The sequence below is a fragment of the Poecilia formosa genome, unplaced genomic scaffold (assembly GCF_000485575.1).
Source record: "Poecilia formosa unplaced genomic scaffold, Poecilia_formosa-5.1.2 Scaffold103, whole genome shotgun sequence".
Taxonomy (NCBI): domain Eukaryota; kingdom Metazoa; phylum Chordata; class Actinopteri; order Cyprinodontiformes; family Poeciliidae; genus Poecilia; species Poecilia formosa.
The window spans coordinates 1574903-1597352 of record NW_006800042.1 but is presented as its reverse complement, the minus strand read 5'-3'; the positions used below and the strand labels follow the sequence as shown (position 1 = coordinate 1597352).

At 41.0% G+C, this 22450-nt stretch overlaps 2 protein-coding genes across 3 annotated transcripts in view; one reads left to right on the top strand and one right to left on the bottom strand.

Annotated features, from left to right (window-relative positions):
• Positions 1–1112: 1112 nt before the first annotated feature.
• On the top strand, positions 1113–12162 carry thbs4a (thrombospondin 4a). 2 transcript variants are annotated; one of them, XM_007559279.2, is made up of 23 exons: positions 1121–1588; positions 2468–2665; positions 2746–2993; positions 3076–3178; positions 3256–3347; positions 3916–3967; positions 4062–4261; positions 4348–4485; positions 4583–4663; positions 4739–4891; positions 4983–5087; positions 5169–5276; positions 5759–5918; positions 6677–6795; positions 6867–6919; positions 7017–7101; positions 7200–7296; positions 8085–8263; positions 8408–8456; positions 8578–8774; positions 8845–9017; positions 9883–10022; positions 10116–12162. In XM_007559279.2, exons 1-23 carry the CDS (start codon positions 1513–1515, stop codon positions 10157–10159), a joined length of 2850 nt encoding a protein of 949 aa, XP_007559341.1. In that variant the 5' UTR covers positions 1121–1512; the 3' UTR covers positions 10160–12162. The 2 variants fall into 2 exon arrangements, with proteins under 2 accessions (XP_016530362.1, XP_007559341.1); XM_016674876.1 differs by having other exon boundaries at positions 1113–1588; positions 4983–5276.
• serinc5 (serine incorporator 5) overlaps positions 11229–22450 on the bottom strand; it is a 20229-nt gene continuing 9007 nt past the window's right edge. The window contains exons 2-12 of the mRNA XM_007559280.2: positions 21806–21973; positions 18641–18819; positions 18176–18258; positions 16867–16960; positions 16073–16284; positions 15472–15564; positions 14910–15036; positions 13545–13614; positions 13303–13339; positions 12833–12977; positions 11229–12643 (exon numbers count right to left, since the gene is read on the bottom strand). Of these exons, the coding sequence (XP_007559342.1) occupies positions 12499–12643; positions 12833–12977; positions 13303–13339; positions 13545–13614; positions 14910–15036; positions 15472–15564; positions 16073–16284; positions 16867–16960; positions 18176–18258; positions 18641–18819; positions 21806–21973 (1353 nt within the window). The 3' untranslated portion in view covers positions 11229–12498. The remainder of the gene's footprint in view (positions 12644–12832; positions 12978–13302; positions 13340–13544; positions 13615–14909; positions 15037–15471; positions 15565–16072; positions 16285–16866; positions 16961–18175; positions 18259–18640; positions 18820–21805; positions 21974–22450) is intronic.

The following is a 22450-nucleotide window of genomic DNA, read 5'->3' as shown; positions in this document are numbered from 1 at the left end:
CCGTATCTAAATGGTGTTTTGTAGGGAAAAACAGATATTTACAACTAAAACTGTATGCTACCATTTGTGTATATTCTGTCCCTTACCAGAGTCAAAACTTTCTTTCAGAATCGCCCAAGCTCACTTAGATTGAATGAAATGCTACATGTTCTCTATTGGATTCAGGTCTAGACTTTGACCGGGCCATCGTAACACATGGTAAGTTGTTCCATTACAGCTGTGGCTGAGTCGCTTTCTGCTGAAGGATGAACTATGATCTCAAGTTGGATCCAAACTTGGGATGCTGATTCATAACTTAATGTTGCTTTAAACATCTCCATAACTTTATCCCTCACCTGGCTGCTGATCCTGATCTTTATGATGCTGTTTGCTCAATAATATTCTCTAACAATCCTCTGAGTGTTCACAATTTAAACTGAGATTATATTTTAGGGTCTGAAAACAAAAGTGCACCACACTTTTCAGAGTTTTATTTGGAAAAAGGAATTTTGAAAACCATGAACACTTTTTCTTCAACTTCAACATTGTATTCTACATTGAATAGGTCTATATAAATCCCAATATAAATTCAGTAACATAATAAATCTTGAAAGCGTTGAAGGGATTTGGATACTTTGCAATGCACTTCGAGTTTTATCCCACAGCTGATGTAACGCTGAAGTTTGCCAGCCGTTTGGTCAGAGTCCAGAGAGCCAGACTCAGCCGGATGTTCAATGGAAACGCTCAGAGGAATTGTAAATGTCTCTCTCTGACTTAGACAAACAGCTGTTAAAATATGCCTGAGGTCAACAGAGAAAGCGTGAACCAGACGTCTATTGTTCCATATTTCCACTCAAGTCTTACCCTGTTTGTCCTGCTTTTCCTGCAAGCCTGCAGTAGATTAGAGAAAAAAAGGACTGCAGTGGCGTGTAGAGGACATAACCTGGAATCATAAGGAGACTGAAAACATCTGCCTTAGATTTATACAGATCAGCAGGCTGTTTAAATATTACCCAAGGGGATCACATCCATTTCTGAGACGAAGTTTTGCAATATCTGGGAAAAATGACAATTTCCAGAATAGTTATTTTTTTCAGATGGCTGGGTTTGTGTATAGAAGTTTTAAAATATTTCATTTTAAAACACAAGACGCACAAAACTCAAGAAATTCTATGTTTACCTTGCACTGAATATGCTCATTAGAACAGAAAATTCACCCATGCAATGGAAGTAATCGCTCCAGTGCCTTGTTTTGTATTCAGATGTTTGCAATTACTGTAAGGGTGATGATATTCTGACCAAACTGTATACATAAGACGGTACAGAGAAGCAACTCCCCCGCAATTATAACCAAACACAAGTACTCACTTACAGTGCCACCAGTGAGCAAGGACACTCCCCTTTACTTTATAAGCTGTGCCTGTGGACAAAAAACAACATCTAACCTCTGCCGTGTGAGATCTGTCCGTTCACCTTCATCAGTCAACAGGAGACTTCTGAAATCTTTTCTTGAGGTGTCGCTTGGTGACTGGAATGTGTTTCAAAGCAGCAGCAGCTCTATGGCTGGTGCTGCAGCAACTGCTGCTCACTGTCTCAGCTGAGGGTATTGGTAAGTACCGCTTCTGCTCTCGTGGAAAACATATTTACCAAAGATTTTGGTAGTCTGTAGCTATGAAACGTTTTCCATTTCAACATGAGAAAAAATAGGAGTGCAGATGCAGTGGAAGGTGAACTTAAAGCAAGTTTTTTCCCCCTGAACTTTAGAGTCTGATGTTGTGATCTAATGACAAACCGACCTAGACGAGATGGCTTAGGGGAGCACATTACTGAGATCTAAGCTTTCCCAGAGTCTGCATTCAACTTTTTTCATTCAACTTTGTGTCACTTTGTGTTATTCTTTGAATCCGTCATTTGTGTTTGTGCATGTAAGTGCAGCACAAAGAGGTTTTTCCTCAGTGGACAGAATTTACTGCGGCTCTATAAAAACACAGCAGGATGCTAACATGAAAGTTCACTTGCACACACAAACATACATATATGCACGCACATCACAAAGGGGTTCTGTCACACTCAGTAAAGAGCCGCAACACAGTGACTCAGGAGTAGTAACTGGGCTACACCGGATCACAGAACCACTTAAAGTCTTCCAGATGGAGCACTTTACCTTCGTCCGCTCTCTACTGAAAGCATTAATGTGATTTATTGAGATTTCACTTTATGAATTGTTTTCATTTTAAATTCTCTTACACATAGACATCTGAAAAGTGTGGTATGCATGTGAAAACCTCCCTGAAGCTGAAGTTGAGATTAAAGACTCCACACATGAAGCAAACGCTGAATTATGCACTACAGTAGTTTGTGTTTACAACATGCAATCCCACTAAATTACACTGAAAAAGGATTAATAAGCTCTTTGGTCCCTCTAATTTACTGCTTTGCTGTTATTTGATGCGCAGCCCATTCCTCTAACAGCTCTCTCCTGTGTTAGTCTACGACCTGCTGGTGTCTCCAGACTGCCTGCCAGACTTGCTCCAAGGAAGCCTGAAGAACAAAGGCAGGGATGAGGCGTTCCTCCTCTCGTCCTTCAGGCTCCAAAACAGGGCCCCCACCTCTCTGTTCAGTGTGCTCAACCCCAAAGACAACACCAAGTACCTGGAGCTGAATGTGCAAGCCAAACTGAGCAAAAGTGGGTTTGTTCTGCCAACGCCTCATTGTTCTGTGAGTCCACGCCGGTTCTGATGCCTCTGTTTATCGCTCCGTTTCCAGTGACGCTTCGTTACCAGAAGACCGACGGCAGGTTTGGCACCACCAGTTTCAACCACGGCTCCCTGGCAGACGGACGGGAGCACCACGTCATGATGCACGCCAGCGGCCTCCAGCGCGGCCCGCCTCGCCTTAACATCTACGTCGACTGCAGGCTCGCTCATACTGTGAATGACCTGCCGGCCGCGTTCGGGTCACTCCCACCTGGGCCCAACAAGGTGGCACTGAGGACCCTGCAGTCAAGCGGACAGGTGAATGAGAGATCTGTGATGAGAATGTATGGCTCTGGCCGTTGTTCAGGCTTTTATGCGCTCCGTTTTATTTCTCTGTCAGGATAACCTGACAGACTTGAAGCTGGTCATTGAGGACACCATCGACAACGTGGCCACGCTGCAGGACTGCAGCATGGAACCAGCGGAGTCTCTGCACCTGCTGGGTGTGTTGACATGGGTCTATGGTGTCCCAAGCTGGTTGTGTCTGGGAGTTTTTATGCTGATTCATAACTTTGCTCAGGTTTCCAGGGAGGCAGGGTGGTGCAAGATCAGACCAGCATACAGGAGCTGAAGAGCATGCTGTCTGAGATGAGGGAGCTGCTCCACAAGCAGGTCTTGTGTCCTCTGTCTCCATTTGTCAGTCTGTTTCTAATGCATGGAAAGGGAGAAAGCTCTCAGAGTTGCTCTGAAATAAAGTAAAATCACAATGGAGAGTAGATTTGAGGGAATCATACAGGAAGCAGCTGAAGGTTAGAAGATTTTTTTTAAATTCTTTTTTCAATTTGGTTTCTATGGAGATCCAAAGACGGTGCGATTCAATGAAGAAAAATATATTTAAACAAAAGTTTATTAAATGTTTAAATACTTTGATAATTGTATTTATAAAAATCATGTATAATTATTACACTATTCAATCTTATGTTCCTAAGCTGTGGATTCATAAAGATATTAATTATATGTTTCTGTTCCATCAGACTAAATAAGCTAATACAGTTTAACCAAGTAGATGTTAGGGGCTGTGTAAAGAGCCACAGTAAGAGTTAGTCAAATGTGAATGTTAAACAGTGAGGCAGAAACATTCTGCTATTTTTTTAGTCTGATTTTTAAGATGTCATCATTCAGAATTTCCATTGTAGCTGAAAGATAATATTCTAACAATGTTCACGATGCTCTGATGTAGATTAAGGAAACAAACTTTCTGAGGAACACCATTGCTGAGTGTCTGGCTTGTGGTAAGCAGTAAAAAAAAAGGTCTTCCTCCTTGTATACAGTGTTTAAACTCTGTTGAAACAAGAGACATGAACTTTTTTCTGTTTTCACTCACAGGACTCGGAGGTAGTCCCACCAACCCTGTCCCAGGTCCGAGTCCTGAGCAGGTGGTCATTCCTTCCCATCTGACTGGGTGCCCGCCAGGGACCTGTTTCAGACAGAACATGTGCATTCCCTCAGAGTCAGGGGGCTTCCAGTGCGCCCCCTGTCCTGATGGATACACAGGAGACGGGGTTCACTGTGACGACGTAGATGAGGTATGGATTAAGCTTTTTAATTCACGTTGCGGCACCTGGCAGCGCTCAGCTACTCATAATCTTTCTTCTCTGCTTTTGAGTTTTAGTGCAGCTTTAATCCGTGTTTCCCTGGCGTCCGCTGTGTGAACACCGCTCCTGGTTTCCGCTGCGAGAAATGCCCCGTGGGATACATGGGACCAGAGATCAATGGCGTCGGAGTGTCTTACGCCAAATCACACAAACAGGTCTAACTCAGCCCTCCCTGCTGTATATTGTAGATCTTTTTAATTCACAAAAATACCCTACCTAGTGTTTTGTGTCTGACGTTTCCTCCTCTCCCAGGTGTGTGAAGACTTAGACGAGTGTCTGGGCCCGCCTGAGAACGGAGGCTGCACCCCCAACTCCCTCTGCTACAACACTATTGTAAGACCACTTTATGTACAGTGTGCCATTTTAATAGATGAGGACAGCCGTCTCTGACTGTGTCTTCCTCCTCAGGGCTCCTTCCGATGTGGAGAGTGTAGGGCTGGTTTCACTGGTGACCAGTTGACAGGCTGTCATGGCACCAGACTGTGCCCCAATGGTCAGCCGAACCCTTGCGACGTCAATGGGGAGTGCATTGTGGAGAGAGATGGAAGCATTAGTTGTGTGGTACATATTCCCAACAGGCATCGATGTAAAGAATATTGTTTGTCACTGCAATATGTTATGATAAACTTTTTTGTTGTTGTTGTAATCGTAGTGCGGTATTGGTTGGGCTGGTAATGGCTACGAATGTGGGAAGGACACAGATATTGATGCGTATCCAGACAATAATCTTGTGTGCAGAGACAACAACTGTAACCAGGTACTCCATTCCTACGTCCTCCTCCCATTCTCATGTTCAGCCCAGGCTTACGTCAGAAACTATTGTGTGTGTGTTTTCCAGGACAACTGTGTGTTTGTGCCCAACTCTGGCCAAGAGGATGCGGACAGGGACGGGTCTGGTGACGCCTGTGACGACGATGCAGACAATGACGGCATCATTAACGTAGACGTAGGTGACTTAGCTCATCATATGTACAGTAGATTTGGTGCCTTTCAGAATGATATTTGCGCCTTGAATTTTCATATTTTGTGAGTTTACAACCATAAATTTGATTGTGGCTTTCCCATTTTTGCTGAAGTAAGGCATTCCTACAGCATGATGCTCTCACCACCATGTTTCACTAATGGGGCATGTTATGTTTTGGGTGATTTGTTAGAGCATTTTTAGCTTCACTTCAGAAATATGCATGTTATGGTAAAAGAGCTCTCTAACTGTGTAAGTGGAAGTGACTAAATTAGACATAATAAAGAAAGTTACAATGAAGGCAGTAATCTGATTAAAATCATTTCCACTTAAGTGTTTTCATGTATAATTTTTTTCTTATCTCTGTCAAAATGTTAAAAAAAGTATGAACTATCGTTGCATGGAGGTGTGTGTAACTTTTGTGTTGAAAAAAAACAAAACAACAACAACTAATTTGTCTGTCCCAGGATAACTGCTGGTTGGTCCCAAATGTGGACCAGAAGAATAGTGATAAAGACATCCACGGCGACGCCTGCGATAACTGCAAAACAATCCAAAATCCCTCACAGAGGGACACGGACAAGGACGGACTGGGAGACGAATGTGACGACGACATGGACGGAGACGGTAAGAGTGTGAATAATTAGTTTGATGGCTGTTTATCGGATCAGGAGTGTAAGTTTTTGTTTTATACGTGGTCAGATTATGGGAAGTGGCCTTTCCCTGGTTTTATTGCCTAAATTACTTCAAAAGAAAAGAGGAACCAAGAGTGAAAGCAGTCATCTGATAAAAGCATTACCGGTCGGAGAGGATTTTCCAGAGGCCAGTCTGTCTGGACATAAGAACCTTCCTGTTAGGAGGACGCAGACGGGAACATTTGTTATTGCCTTTCTGTGAAAAACATCCCCCTGCTTCTTTAGTGTCTGTTTCAGTCAACATCTTCTACCTGTTAGATCTCTGGGTTTCAGGATATGCTAATACAGAGCAGTGTTGCATAAAAGAACTCCAACTGCTAAATGTTTTCCCCGAAACCTTTCCCCCTCATACCTTAGTTAATCGGCGTTCGGTGGGAACTCTGATTAACTCCGATGGAAAATTCTTGCCTTTTGTGTTTACCCATTGTTCGGTGTTGGGCTTGGCGGTTCTCCCTCGTCTTGGTCATTCTCGGTAATGTTTTTAACTCTGTGGTCAGATTGCTGAGAACTAGCTCATGTCTGTCTCGTCATTTAGATAATTTTTTCCGTGGCAAGCCATTGCCAGGAGCTGAAGACCACTGGAAACTATTTCACCATCAATTTGAAACAAACGCTGCCATCTGGTGATGCATTCCGACTGCCCTGGAGGCTACATCCAACCAGCCGCTGTGCTTTTAATCCTGTTTCCAGGCTTGAAAAACGTTCTTGACAACTGCCAGCGAGTCCCGAACCCAGATCAGGCAGACAGGGACAACGACGGCGTAGGGGACGCGTGTGACAGCTGTCCTGACGTGGCCAACCCTAATCAGGTAACAATAAAACACCAATAGGGAGATTTCTCTTCCATGTCACCAACTGAGTTTGTGCCACTCGCCTGCAGTCGGACTCAGACGACGACCTAGTAGGAGATACCTGTGATGACAACATAGACAGGTACACCCTGCGTTACTGGCTGATTGTCTTGAAAGTATTTTTCTTTTTTTTGTTTTTACCTGTCTTCTTTTTTTTGTTTGTTTGTTTTTATTGTCAGTGACGGTGACGGTCACCAGAACACGAAAGACAATTGTCCCACTGTCATCAACTCGTCTCAGCTGGACACAGACAAAGATGGAATGGTTTAATCTCGTTCTTTATATTTAATTAACACCTGGTGATAATCACCGATTCATATCGCTAATGTAGAGAGAACCAATTTGCAGTTTCTTTCTTGCAGGGAGATGAATGTGACGACGATGACGACAATGATGGCATACCAGATAGTGAAGATAACTGCAGACTGGTTCCCAACTCAGACCAAAAGGACTCAGACAGTTTGTGTTCTTTTTTTTATTATTATTTTGTACAGCTTACGGGAGAAGTTTGCATACAGTCATCATCTTATCATGCAAAAATGAGGTTTGAATATGATGGACTTTTTTCATCCATTTGGAATCCACATCCTCAGTTACATTTGGATGAATTTCCCTTAGCAAGTTGCAGAGAAACCGCATGTGTTTTGTGGAAGAAAAATATTTAGAGTTTAGTTAAAGGAGGTTGGTTTCCAGGCAAGGACTTAGCTTGCCTGGAAATCAGGCAAGCTAATGATCAACCAGGGTTGAACTTGGAGCCACTGCAACAGCTTAATGTAGACTGATTAATCCATACCAAAGTTTTTACTTCATCCGCTTTGTGCAGCGCACCATCACCGCTATGCGTCACTTTTCTTAAGTTTCAACCCCTCTTTGTAATTCCTCCAAGGAAACTTTTTGTCACCATGGCCAAAAAGCAAATTCTTTCCTCCATCTGATTGTGTTTGGCTTGTCCATGTGAATAGCTGAAAATTTCAGTGTAGCTTGAAGATTTAGTGTTGGACCAGGGAGTTTATTCTTGTTCTGTATGCCATAACATGTCAACATGAAACTTGCTTCACTGTAGACAGTGACACTGGCATTTAAGCACTTCCAGTTCATGAAATCTTCGGGCCTGGTTGGTACTCAGGCTGTTTCTATATAAAGTTAATTTAACATCCATACCCGTGATGAGTGAGTTGTACATTTCTGACTGCGGTTGTTCAGTTTTAGCGTTTCCACGACAACCAAACTCTACTGATGTATTTTAGTGGACAAAGTTGGAGACGCGTGCGAGGGAGATTTTGACAAGGACAACGTGATTGACATCATCGACCACTGCCCTGAGAACGCTGAGGTCACGCTGACCGACTTCAGAGCCTACCAGACCGTGGTGCTGGACCCTGAGGGAGACTCACAGATAGATCCCAACTGGGTGGTGCTCAACCAGGTCAGCAACGAGGCTCATCTTATCTTTCTTACCTCAGACTTTTAAGCCCATTTGCAGTGGATTTTCCTCCAGAATGTCTTTCCTTGTCGAAGCTCTTTCAGATTATTTTGTTAGGCCTTATAGACGGCATGTTTCCTCTTCCAGGGTATGGAGATAGTCCAGACCATGAACTCTGATCCTGGCCTTGCTGTTGGTAAATACTTGAGTATCTTTGCTATGCCGTGTCCAGTTTTACAATAACTCCAGCTATTTCCCATCTCCCTCCATGGATCCTCTGATCTGGGCCGTTGTTTGTCTCCTGTGTGCATCTCCAGGCTATAAAGCCTTCAGTGGAGTTGACTTCGAGGGAACCTTCCACGTGAACACAGTGACGGACGATGATTATGCTGGCTTCATTTTCGGCTACCAGGACTCGTCCTCCTTCTACGTGGTGATGTGGAAACAGACGGAGCAGACCTACTGGCAGGCCGCGCCCTTCAGAGCTGTCGCTGAGCCTGGAATACAATTGAAGGTTTGCGTGACGTCTGTTTCCATCGGTTTGACGGAGTCCTCCTCGGTCCTACATGGCTCTTCTTCAACAGGTGGTGAAGTCTAAGACGGGTCCTGGTGAGTACATGAGGAACTCCCTGTGGCACACAGGAAACACAACGGACCAGGTGCGTCTCCTGTGGAAGGACCCCAGGAATGTCGGCTGGAAGGACAAGGTTTCCTACCGCTGGTTCCTCCAGCACAGACCGCAGGTCGGATACATCAGGTACAGGCAGACATGCTCCATCAAACACACTGTAGACACAGTTTTAGAGGAAGGCTAACCTGCTTTCATTGTTGATGTGGAATTCATTTTCATTTGGGGTTTTTCCATCAAAATCTTTATGCACAACCATATGTTTTACCACTCTTTAATTTGGCCCAAAGCCTTATAGCATAATGCATCTCAGCCTTATGGATTTTGTTGCCATGACTCTAAAGGTACATATGACCATTGTTAAGTCCATATTTTCTGAGGTCCAGGTCAATACTGAAGCTTTTAATGGTTAACATCCCAGAAACCAGTTTTGATATTTTGGACTCATTGTTCTGTTAGAAAACCCAAACGAGTTCAAGTTTCCACCACCTGACCCGAACTGTTAGTCTTTTAGGAAAGTAAACTGGATTGTAAACCCAAATGAGAAGTCGATAGCAAATCACAAGCAGTGTCTCGTGAGATTCAACACAGCGTCACATGGGAGAGTCACTTTCTATTAAAATCAAGGAGATTACTCTTCCCAAATGTGGAATCAACATCAAAGAGTGTCTGCATAATATAAAATGTGACGTGAATGAAATAAAACATTTTCCAGTATCCAGTCGGCTTTAGGTTACAAGCTTGTTCATCGCTACAGAAGACTGAAGTTAGAGTTCAACTTATATTTTAGGGGGTTCATGCATTAATTTGAACCTTTGTGTAAAATTTAACCAAGAGACAATAAATTAATATTATGCAGAAAATCTCTGTGTTTAAACAATTGTTTCTTTTGCATCGTTTAAAATAAATGAACACATAATCCCAATATTAAGTGAATTTATATTTCTGACCAGAAGTGGCTTGTTTTTGTTGTTTCTTTTTATGTTTTACTCAGAGCTCGTTTCTACGAGGGGTCCAAACTGGTGGCGGACACTGGGGTGATCATTGACACCAGTATGAGAGGTGGGCGACTGGGTGTGTTCTGTTTCTCTCAGGAAAACATTATCTGGTCCAACCTGAAGTACCGCTGTAACGGTGAGTGTCTGCTGACTAACAATGCTCTCGTAAATGGAAATGAAAGCTCTGATCATAGAAGTGAGATTTTATTTTCTCCTTTTCCTCCTTCAGACAACATTCCTGACGACTATCAAGAGGTGGAAGGGGCAGAGTGAAGGGGCAGAAAGAGCACCAACGGGGGATTTTTACCACAAAGAAAGACGCTGCGTTGATGTGTTGCTGTAGTAGGCGATAGGTCAGAGGAAAACGGAAGAAACCATTTCAGTGACGGCATTTAGAGGAGCTGAACATTGTGTTTTATATCCTTTGTTAGTCCAATAAGTAAATCAGCAGTTTTTCCTCATGTTTATGCAATATATCTTCAGTTTATTAGAGCTGCTCAAACATAATAAGCTTTCAATGAACATTTCTTAAATATAATAAAAGCTGCCGCATCTAAAACATTTTTTAAAAAACATATTTGTTAAAACTGTCACTGTGTTAGTGACGATATAAAAAAAGGCAGCTCAATGTTTTTCACAGATTATCTGTCTTATATTGTCACGATAAAGTGGGAGTTTCAGCAAATACTTTTTTTTTTTTTATAAAAATTACATACGGCAGCTTTAAGTAAAATAAATCTTGAAAACTACACAGTATTAAGTATGTTTTAATCTCTGGAATGATGACAACTAGGTGAAATGCTTGCTTGAACGCCAAATTTCAGTTTTAGATTACACTACGCATGTAGACTCACTCGTATTCATTTGAATGTCTCTAAACAAGCTTCTGGCATAATTTAGATGGACTCTGACCTCTCTTATCAGAACTGGTAGCAAGCGGAAGAAATTTCTGCATCTACTAGTTTCTAGTTTCTCTCCTGACTCGAATTGAAAAGTGAAGAAAAGCAGGTGCAGGTTATAATTTGTTGCATATTCTCCTGAACCATGGACCCGACATGCAGCTTGTGCGTTCTGACCCTGTTTTTAACAATATTCAAATTTATTGAAGTTGTGAATGATGAATAAAGGCCCTAAATTACTGTATATCTCATCTGAACTTTTCTACTGACCTGTACACAGAAAAATGACATCTGACGGCATGTTATGCATGTTTTTATTGAAATAACGTGAGCGTCATGCCACCTACAACTTTGTATTTCAAACATTTTGGTCAAATTACTGTCAGTCATAAACCTTCGTTTACAGTGGTTTTCAATGTCTTACTTTATTGTTTTTTTCTCCCCCCTGTTTGAAAGCACCATTAAATTTCTACATTCACATTAATCACTGAAATGCAGAAACAAATGAATATCAGAAGAGTTTACAATGAAGCCGATTAAAATGTCAGCTCTGTTGCTATGCATGATTCTGTCTCCTTCTTCGAAACGTGAAGAGAGCGATCAGACAAAGAGATGATTGAAGGAACTGTTCAGCTTTGCAGTGTGATGTCATAATTTTTTTTTTTTTCTTTTCTATAATACAATTTAACTCGGCTGTAAATTCAACATCCAGTGTTGAATAAATCACTTTTGACATCAACTGTGCTGGCTTTTTCCTAGACGTCATGATGACGAAGAAGCATAAAACGTTTAACTGTGATTACATGAGTCAGCAAATACATAATGTTCAGAGTTGTATCTTTTCCTGCGACAGACCAAAAACAATGTGAGCAGTTCTGCTGGCTACCTTTGGCAAATGCAATGTTGATTCAGTGGAGCTCTTCCAGAGAGGTGGCACTTTACAGATATAAAACCTCCTGCCATGCATGACGATGAGCGGAAACACGCGGGTGAGATGGATTTTCTCTAAGAAAGGTTTCGGCTCAAAGGGAGCACTGGCCATAGTAAAACTTTACCCTTGTGATCTAAGTGGAAACTTCACAACAGCGGGAGTCTAATATCAACAACTTGTTCCGTTGCATAGAAAAAACTACAAAACACAATATATAACAAATCACAACACATAGAGCTTAAACAATAAGCCTGAGGAATGAGTTTTTAAACATTGTTAAGAGGCCAAACCTGCTCAATTCACACCATAGTTCTCCTTTCATTCAGGATTAAATAAATACATCTTCTGTAACATCTCTCCAACTAAATGTATCCCACAAACATATAAACCTTTGCTACAACTTCTCGATGGTTTAATTTCACAGAACTGAAGCATCTGGCCGAGATTAAAAATGAAAAACGGAAAACGCAATAAAATAAAAAGTCTGATAATGCAACAAAGATCCACTTCAGAGAATCTACAAAGGCTCAATGGTTTTCAATGTAACTCAACTCCAGGTGTTATTTTTGTAACTCCAGACCTGTAGGAAATACAAAGACAGTCAGTGGTATTAAAAGAGTTAAAAAAAATGACCATCAAGGTATTACCAGCTTAACATTGTAAAACAAAGACTGTAACATGTAAAACAAAAAGATAATCCTCCACTCTGAATGTTGGGGGTAGTGTAGGGCTGTGTTTCAAGGTGGTCCCTTAGCCTCGCCCATCAGAGAGAAGAGGGTGGCCTAGGCCTCGAAGCGCTTCGGACACATCATGGGAGCCAGGAGCGTCACTATGTAGAGGAAGAGGCAGACCCAGCAGGACACCACCTTGAGCCAGTACACCGACCAGCTGCCGTCCAGCAGCTTCTCGATCTTATGGTCATCATAACTGGGAAAGGCAGAGGAACAGGAAAACCGTCTGAACTCAACTTCAGATTTCAACCAGAGTAAAAGCTTTGAGACCCGTATCAGATCAGAGGCAGGGGGTAAAAGAGTCGACGGTACAGTCCCCCGAGAAAACGCGCGCAAAACAGTAAGACACAAATACAGAGCGCTGAGACAAAAATGAAAAACTTACTGAAACCAGTTGGTGATGGACATCATGACGTACAGAGAGCCCAGGAAGAAGACAAAATGGAAGAAGGAATAGCAGTAGATGGTTCTTTCTTCCTCGTCGTACACCACGCTCTGTCCCGAGGTGGTCTTCTCCTCTTCATAATCCTCTGGAAACGACAAAAACAACAATCATGAATGAAAGATGAGGGTCAGCAGTGCACGTAAAGTTTAAAACGCCCGAATCCTTAATGACGAGGCTTAGTATTTCTAAGTGCATGTGTACTTCCAGCAGGTGGCAGTGTGACCCAACACATGCTTCTCCCTCACCCCAGATCCTGCTTTACTTTGCAACAATAACCTCCTAGTAACAGTGACATCATCTGTGTTTACTGACCAATGCTTTCTCACCATCCTCAATCTGGCAGCCAAGTAGCAGCTAGATTGAGTGTGTGGACTCTGACTGTGAAGGACAAATTGTCAGACTTTCCTCACCTGTGTCGTCTCCGAAGCAGAAGCAGCAGCGAGCTCTCTGTGGAGGAAAGAAAACGTTACTGCTGAGAGGGACCAGACACGCGGGACAAAAACAGGCGCCTCACGTACAATTTGGCCACATCTGTCTGAAAGCGAGTCGATGGGGTTTTTTTTTTTACTGTTGCTGTGTTTTTTTGTTTTATGAGCGTGTATTTTAATTTAGCTTCCCACACCCAGTGAGGTCTGAATATTTGTGCGTTTACCTCAGTTTCTGGCTCACTGTTCCTATAGACCCGGAGCGCTGCAGAGCTGCGCTTGGTGGTCGATGTTAAACTGAAGAAGGAGAGAAAAGGGAACAAAAATAGAGAGAACGGTTATAATTCCATCACCCTGTTTTTTTTTGTTTTTTTTTCCTGATAATTTGCCGTTTTAGCAGCCTGCGCAACCACAAGAGACAGGATGCCTCCAGTTGATGGGAAACACATGTGACCAAAGGCGTAAAAGCCACAGTTTGTGTCTCCCCCAGCTTTTTGCTCAGATACAGCCAACTGGATGGAGCTTTCCAGAGCCAGCCAATACAAACTGAGCTGCCTGCGTCGTTATCGTTTCTCTCATCATCCTGAGTGCTCCTGAGGTTCAGTTGGGTTTCTTTTGATAAGCATCGCACTGCATGAAATCAGTGAAGGCTCAGTTAAAAACGTATCTGTTTTACAAATGCTTTGTCCGTTCGTTTTGTTAGGAAAATTTAAAGAAAAATAGCACAAGAAAGGTATTTTAGCCAATTATTGTTCTTCAACTGATCCTCAGTCATTGTTTTGCCATGTGTACTAGTAAAAAAACAATGTGTCTGAAAAATCAGCAAAGAGAAACAGAGTTGGGAAGCAAAACTTAACTATAAACCTGCAAGGCAGTTTGTTCTTCCTGTTTGTCAGAAAAACAAGACTAAAGGCTGAGACGGGCCAGAGGTTTCCAGGAAAATACATGCACATGGTCTATCTGTGTCATTGTGTTAATTTCCCCAGAAACAGACACTGAAACTACTGCAGTTATTTATTTAGCTGGCTCAGTCTTATGATTTCATGTCAACATTAAGCTTAGGAATCAGAAAGCAGTTTACATGGATCAGTGCCACAACAAAGAAAATGCACATCGTTTGACTGTGTTCACTTTTTTAAAGGGATTAACCTCAAAGTAAGATCAGTAAAAGTGACGGGTGATTCTGTTAAAGCTCAGTGAAAGCAGACAACTTCTTAAAGCTCTGTGTTTGCTTTGGTGGAAATACTCCGGTTTCCTCACTTACTTTCCATTTTTAGACAATTTAACCTGCCAAATAAAGATCATCATTTCAGAAAGATCATCACCTTTCTGAAAATTTGTGAATGACAATCAGAATGTAAACCAGATCTGACTGAATCTTTGTATGCATTTTTTCTGTCTGATCTTCCAAAAATATATTTTCCATTTTATTAAAGTTTGACTGATTTTTAGCTGCTAACTTGTCTTTGAACTGTCACGTCACGAACCTGGAGGAAGACGTGTGTTCATCTTTGACGGAGGCTACAGCTCAGCACATGTTCACAACTGCTTCGGTTTGTGACCGATAACATGCAATATGCTTTGCTTCCTACCAGGAGTAAATGATGCAGGCAAACAGGATCACTGCTCCCAAACCGGTGACGATCTGCTTGTCGCTTTCTGACCCGGAGTTGAAGGGAAACACGCAGACAGTTTGGTTCACGCCATCGACTTCAACCACTAGCAGAAGAAAACATGTGGAAACATATATGTGAAAACTAAAACATATTTACAACCAATGAAGGATTGAAATGTAGAGTAGAACATTTTCATTTTATGACTTATATTATCACATCTATAAACATAAAACTGTCAGTGCAACGAATACTAGCTTAAGCTAATTATCAAATGCTAACCTAACTTGTGACCGAAGTTAGTATTAATTACAGATTGTTACAGATTGTTAGTACTAATTAATTACAGATTGTTAGTATTAATTACATATTGTTTAATATTAATTACATATTGTTACAGATTGTTAGTATTAATTACAGACTGTTACAGATTGTTAGTACTAATTAATTACAGAATGTTAAAATTAATTACATATTGTTACATATTGTTTAATATTAATTACAGATTGTTACAGCTTGGTACAGATATGTCTGTTCTTACTTTCTTTTGGTTTGCTGGAGAAAGCGGAGAAGGTGAGGTACATGACGTACACGCTGATGACCCCGGGCTGCAGTAGCCCTGATCTGGGTTGCACTGCAGAAACAAAAGCAAACAGACATTTTAATAAAATCTTCAAACAGGTCTTTACAAAAGTATTCACACCCCACATACTGTCACACCCTAATCCCAATATTTAAAAAAAATAGCATTGGTGTGTTTTATTAGGATTAGTAAGCCAGAAGAAGTCATGTTTAGCAAAAGCCACATAGAAAACATCAAAGAAGGAGTTCTGGACAGAGAAGACCAACAATCTAACTTTTTGGATCAACTCCATGCGACCTAGTGCAAAGCCAGACCTGAGTCCAACTTAGACATTTCCTAGAACCTTTTCATCTAATCTGACTATTTCATCCAACAATTATGGTTTCTAGATGTGCAAAGCCAAAACATTTGTTTTCTGTCACTGCAGCAAGTTCAAGAATCAGAATATTTTAGCTACATTGTTTTTAGATATGTGGTTAATTTCTACATTACAACAACAACAACAACAAAAAAACACTATCATAAATAATAAAGACTGAATTGTATTAAAGTTTCTTACATTTCTGTATGTAGGGGGAGATGGCGAGCAGGGACACAATCAAGCAGAGGCTGCCATTGATGCCCAGAAAGATCTTGTTCAGAGAGCAGGCCACAGGATGGGTGTAGTACAAGCCCATGAAGACCACCGCTCCCACCGCGATGCTGAACAGGATCAGGGTCACAAACGCCAGCGCCGCGTACCACAGACGGTTGTACTCCACACCTGAACTCCTGCAGGCGGAAACAGAGAGGGTGTCAGGGGGAGAAAAAGCAAAAAGCGGAACAGAAAAAAACAACAGAATATTAACAAGGGAATACAAACTGAATGAGAATAATTTAACAGGGAAAAAAAAAACAGGAGTGAAAATATACAAAAATACAACCCAGGAGTAAATGACCTAAAAGAAAATTCACAGGAAGGGAGACAGAGTAATGTGTGATGAGTTGCAGCATCACCATGGAAACACAACAGGAAAGGTTTACAGCTGCGCAGGTTCTGTCATTTTACTTCGTCTGGAAGATTTACATTTAATACAGTGGCATGAAGACAAGCAAAGGTTCACATTTTATTTCTTGTCGACTGAAACCTTCAGACATCTTGGAAACAATCTGCCACCATCTACCAGAAGCTTTTCTGGAAGATGCATCTTTGCTGAACAATGCGCCCCATTTAAACACAAAGCTCTTCTTCTCTCGTCACAACTTTTTTTTTTTTTAGAGCCTCCAAAGAGTAAATAATATTTTTAGGGTTTTCTCCAACACATAAAGGTCAGCACTGATCTTTCAATGACAGCCACACTGTTCAGCTCTCACCAGTTTGTGTTCCATCTGTGAGCAAACTCCACCAGCAGCATGAGCTGGATCAGCAGGAATATGGCTCCTCCTGCAGCTCCAATGTAGCGCCACACTGTCAGGTTAAACAGAGAGCAGGACACGTGTTGGACAAGATCACATTCTGAGCTCAGGAGAACCGAATAATAAATAAAAGAGGCAGGTTTAGAAAGAATGGTCATTGTGGATCTAAATGCATCATTGCATCACACTGTTATTTAGAGGCATAATTTTTCTCATCTTATTGGTAAAAGATTTTGAAAGTCCCACTTCTCTATAACTGCACCGTATTTCATGTTGACCTGTAACATAAAACCACCGTAAAACACACTGAGGTTTGTGGTTAGATGACCTAATGGGAAGATAAAATGCTAAACATAAACATTCTCCAATACAACAAAAGGGATGAAACCAAGTTTTTTTTATTTTTGTTTATTTTATACAACTGAGTATTTTCATATCCCCTAGTATCACATCCATATCAGAAGTTAAATCTTTCTTTTTGCAGACTTTAAAACTCAGATCGTTCAAAATTGTATTAATGTAGCGGACATGACTGAAACGATTAATTGGGTTTCCTGATGTATCAATTATTGGAATAATCATTAACAAACTATGTAATCAATTGTACTTGAGTATACAGACTCAAAATAGGCCAATTTCTGAAAGAACAACATATTCGCAGCAGTAATTAAACCAAAACTGTACAAAAATGTGAACATTTTGTCACAAGCAGAAGCTCACGATAAAAACACTTCGTCTGTAAATATTTGCTACCCAAACTTCCTCAAGCATCAGCTTTAGCTTCACCTGGTTCAAATGTTGTTAAAAAAAACCCTGTTAAGCACCTTTTGTTGTCCAAATATTAATTGGTTAATCCAAAAAATAATCAACAGATTAGCCTGAGTATTGATATTAAGTCAGGCAGAAAGCCCTGAGCTTTTCACATGTTGATGATAGGGACATGTTTTAGCTGCAGGTGCAACCTTTAGAACAAATGGTCAAACAAACACCAAAGGAATGTTATAACATTTTAAGCAATAAAATGCTTGTTTTCTTATTAAAAAAGGAAATTGAATTATTCATTTACATCTTTTAATATCAAATAAAAAGGCCTACACAGTTAAATAAAAAAACCTGCTGAATTATTTTTATGTGATTAACTGAACAATCATCAAAAATAATCAATAAAATAATCAATTATTAGAATAATCATTAGTTCCAGCCCTAACAACAGGCTTCATAGGAATACAGCAGAAAGTACTTTGGTTTTGCAGAAAAGGTGTTTTACCTTCCAGAAAGATTTTCTCCTGGGGAATGAAGAAAGCTCCAGTGCAACAACCAGCCAGCAGGATAAACTTCAGCAGCCAGAAGCTGATCGTCAAGGGAGGCAAGAAATAAAAATATATCTTCAAATCTAAACTAATGTAATATCAATTAAACTATTTAAGCAAATATTCAAGTGTAAAAATGTAAACACGATTATGATAAATGCATTGTATTTCAATAACTTAATGAAGGCATCACAAAATATTTACAAGGCAAGAACATTAGATTTTTATTCAATAATTTGATTTTTATTCAATCTCATCTTATTTTGTGTTTTTAAGTCAATAAATGTGAAACCAAAATCTGCTAACAACTTGCCGACTCGGCATGCATTTTCTCTAAACGGCGTCCCGCCACGAGGTTTGAGGCTGCATTTCATTCCTACAGACAACTGTGCATTTCATGAACTGCAGCCGCTCATTTTTACCCGTTGTGAATGGCCGCTCTGCAGCCTGTGCTGCTGTGTATCCGAAGCGTGAAGATGGAGAAGAAGAAGAAGAAGCAGGCCATTCCAAAGCACATCTTGTAGACAGCAGAGTATCCCACCAGAGTCTTGCAGTTCTCCCCTGCATTCATCTTCTCGCACAGTTCGTTGTAGAAGGGGATCTGATGGGCAAAACCACAGAGCAAGAAGAAGAAGAAGAAGAAGAAAAATACCAAGATTAGATCATTGTGGCAGTGGACAGAGACCCACCTCTGCTTATGTTTGTATTGAGTGTGGCCTCAGTGAAAGGGCCCAATAGTGTCTATTCTCTGTGTCACGGCTCTAAAGGAGCTGAAAGACGGAACAGGCAGCAGCAACAAATGTGCGGTCTCTCTGTGGAGCCCTCATTCATCCTCGGTTCTCTGCAGCCTGTTGGAGGGGCCTTAAAACCAACTGACAGTGTACACACACAAAGGCCGCAGATGAATAAATTAAACGCTTTTTGTCACCAAGTCAGAAAAATGTGAAGAGGGAAAAGAGATGGAACAAACTACACGGGGAAAAAATAAAAAATAAAAAATCACAGTTCAAGCTCCAAAAACTGCATCACAAGAGGAGAGGCAAAGCAAGAGTGAGTAATGAAAATGAGAAACTTGGTGTGGCTTTCAGCAGGAAATTATACTTTGGTGGCTGAGGTCCAACAGAAGAGACGCCTTCTGGGTTTAAAAAGCAAAGAATGAAGTCTGATATATGGCGAACAAACCTGCCAGCTTCAGAGACGAGAGTCCAAGTCAAATGGGAGAGAAATGGAAAACAGAATAAGAGTGGTAACTTTTTTTCTGTTCCCCACTTCTTTTGTTGGCAGCCCAAGCAAAGGAGCTGGAGTCAGCCTGCAGTTCTCAGAAGCTCAAGCATAATTTATTTAGACCACATATAAAGCTGTACAGCGCTGGAATCTATTAACATGCTGAAAAACTGAAGAGAGAGCCAGGTAATTAGAGCACGATGCATACGAATCCCTTTGGGCAAGCACACCCTGTACAACAGGCTAGATTTTTTGCATCCAACTCTGTAGATGGTGATCCAGTGGCCAGGCCAGCCTCTGCACACATGAACTCACTGGTGTGTGCCGCAAAAGTGTGTGAATGTTTTCCCCAGGTGTGCATCTAATTTTAACAGGTCTACTGGCTGAAAAGGGAAAGCCTTGAAGATACATTCATGCTTCGTTTCTCAGCTCTAAGATTGTACATGTATAAGCAGAGGTTACATGAAATATCATAAAATTAACCTGTATGCGTCAGTTTGAACACAGTTAACATGTAAATGACTAATATATGTCTAAACACAAATGATCTCAATTCTAAGACATCCTACAGCTCAAGTCAGTCATGGGAGATGTGTGTATTGATTTTATTGATGCCTCCATGTTTCATTCAGGTGAGTAACTAGTACAAAGAGGATTAAAAAAAAAACGCATTTAAAATAACTTTCCTGATGACAAAAGCAGTAACCAGAATGTAATTTTTTCAAAAACTTTGAATTGCTACTTCAAATCGCAGCACCAAGCACTGACAATAGTTTGAATAATCGTGGTACAAATTTTACCCAATCAATCCTTCTAGTGATTATGGTTTATTATGTGAAATGGGTTTCCCAAGGCAGACTTCAGAAGATACATATGTATGAAAATAAGCTTGTCTTTTTCAAAAGAAAAGATGAATGAAATCCAGCGCTCTTCAGAAAGGTGTAAAATATCATCTGTGCTAGTCACCGCTTGGCGACTTCAACAGGTAAGAAATGACAGCTGAACATGTTCGATTCGGGCAGATTAAGCCGTCATCTCTTCAGCGTGCGGAGCCAGATCATGACAAAGAGCAAAAAGCCTTATTTTGGAGCTTTTGTCTCCTATTAAGGATCATATTAGCATGTCCATGGTGTTGTGATTACACGAAGAATGGCTGAACTGTTTCAAACTGCTGTAAATCTCTTTATAGGAGACCAGCACTCCCCCACACACAATGGCTGCTCTCTTAGGAGGGACTTCCCACTGTGCTCAGTGTGTCACTGACAGCGTCTGCCTGAATGTGTGAAGGGGTTTATCAGAGGCCATTTTGAGCTTGGGTTGGGGTTTTTTTTGTAGAGAATCCTCGTATCACAGAGAAACACACAGCAGGGGGTCCTGTCAAAATGTTTAACAAATACTGGAAAAGGGATACACAAAACAGGAAGACTAGCGGTTAAATATGGTCACCAAGGAGCTTCTTCCGGAAGAGGAAGCTTGGCTGTTGTCACGGTAACAATCAGCAAAGGATTGTATTCCTTTAACACACACAATGCATTTACATATACACATAAGTATATGGCTGAACAATATATATATATTTGTTTTTTTCCTGGCCTTTTTTCCAGGTCAGTTCTGTGTTGTACAGTGAACACATTACGCTGAATGAATCGGATCACTCTTTATTGGATCACAAAAATCCAACATAAGCTTGAGTGAGTTTATAATACCATCATAAAAACTAAAATATTGGATTGCTGTCCTGATGCAAAACCTGAGTGGATTTGAGCTTTGAGGTCACAAATCGCTTGCTGGATATTCTGCATTAAGGATTTCCAGGTACACAGCAGAATCCCCGGGTTCAATAAATTAAAACAAAACCTGCACGTTTTGAAGAATCAAAGCATCCCCAGACTATCAGACTCCCACGACCATGTCTGACTGGTGGTACAGTGTTTTTGTGTTCATGTTCACAGAATGTTTGCCCCAAAGTTTTGTCAAAACTAAACACAGAGAGAGAGAGAGACGGTGGGCCAGCTACACAGAAAACAACAGGACGAAATCTGGGTTAAAAGTTGTTGGCCTGATAACTATACTCTGCAGGAAGTTACAATGAAGAACTCCAATTTGAGTGATGAAAGAGATCTTACTGATGCAATCATCCCTGAATCACAAAGAAAGTCATTTATTAGAAGTAAACACTTGCTCCCACTCTCGGTTTAAAGAGTTGGAGGAATGCTGCACATTTCAGAGGTTTATTCAGCAAACTAAAATCAGTAAGCAAAATGGTATTTTATTGATATAATCCGGAGCTTAGCTGTTATTATCTGCATACATCCTTGTAAATGTGTTTGTTAATTAATCAGTTATTTCAATATTGTACTCACATTGTCTTTCATCATGTCCTCCACAGTGGGGGACATCATGATGACACAGATGACGGTGACCAGCAGGAAGTACAAGGCGTACATAATCCTGGTTCCAGTGGACTGCTTGATCTTCGGACAGCAGTTACAGCAGCAGGAGCAGGCCGCTGAGCCGCAGCAACAGGCCAGCTGGACAAACACAATAAGGACACCCTTAGCTGAGCTTCTTATTTCAGACGTAATGAATACTGACAATCAGGCAATCAGGAGAAGCAATGTGGTGGATGGACGAGAGAGAAGTTCTCTAAAGTCATTTACAAATTCAATTAAAGTCTACATAAAACAGAAAAAGTAAGAGCAGGTTCAATAAAAACAAGAATAAAGCTTTCATCCAGAACCAGGAGGGGAAAAAACAGAAAGAGGATTTCTGCTGAAATAAATTGTCAGATGATTCACACCAGCTGACAAATTCCCCGACCGCAGGAACAAGTCCAGAGAAGTCAGTGAGGTCCAGAGGACGAACACAACAAATTAATCATCAATTTTAATGACCTAATGTCTGTCAATGGACACGAACATCTAATAAAAAAATGATTCACCCTCACGCAGGATGATCACTTTGTTAAAATATTCACCTTACTATTTGACTTGTCAGCTAAAATATAA

Excerpts from the sequence above, each read along its gene's own strand:
- thbs4a (XM_016674876.1), top strand. The coding sequence starts at position 1,513 with ATGTGTTTCAAAGCAGCAGCAGCTCTATGGCTGGTGCTGCAGCAACTG. Across the intron at positions 6,920-7,016 it reads TGTGATGACAACATAGACAG|TGACGGTGACGGTCACCAGA; the intron begins GTACACCCTGCG and ends TTTTATTGTCAG. Across the intron at positions 9,018-9,882 it reads CCGCAGGTCGGATACATCAG|AGCTCGTTTCTACGAGGGGT; the intron begins GTACAGGCAGAC and ends TGTTTTACTCAG.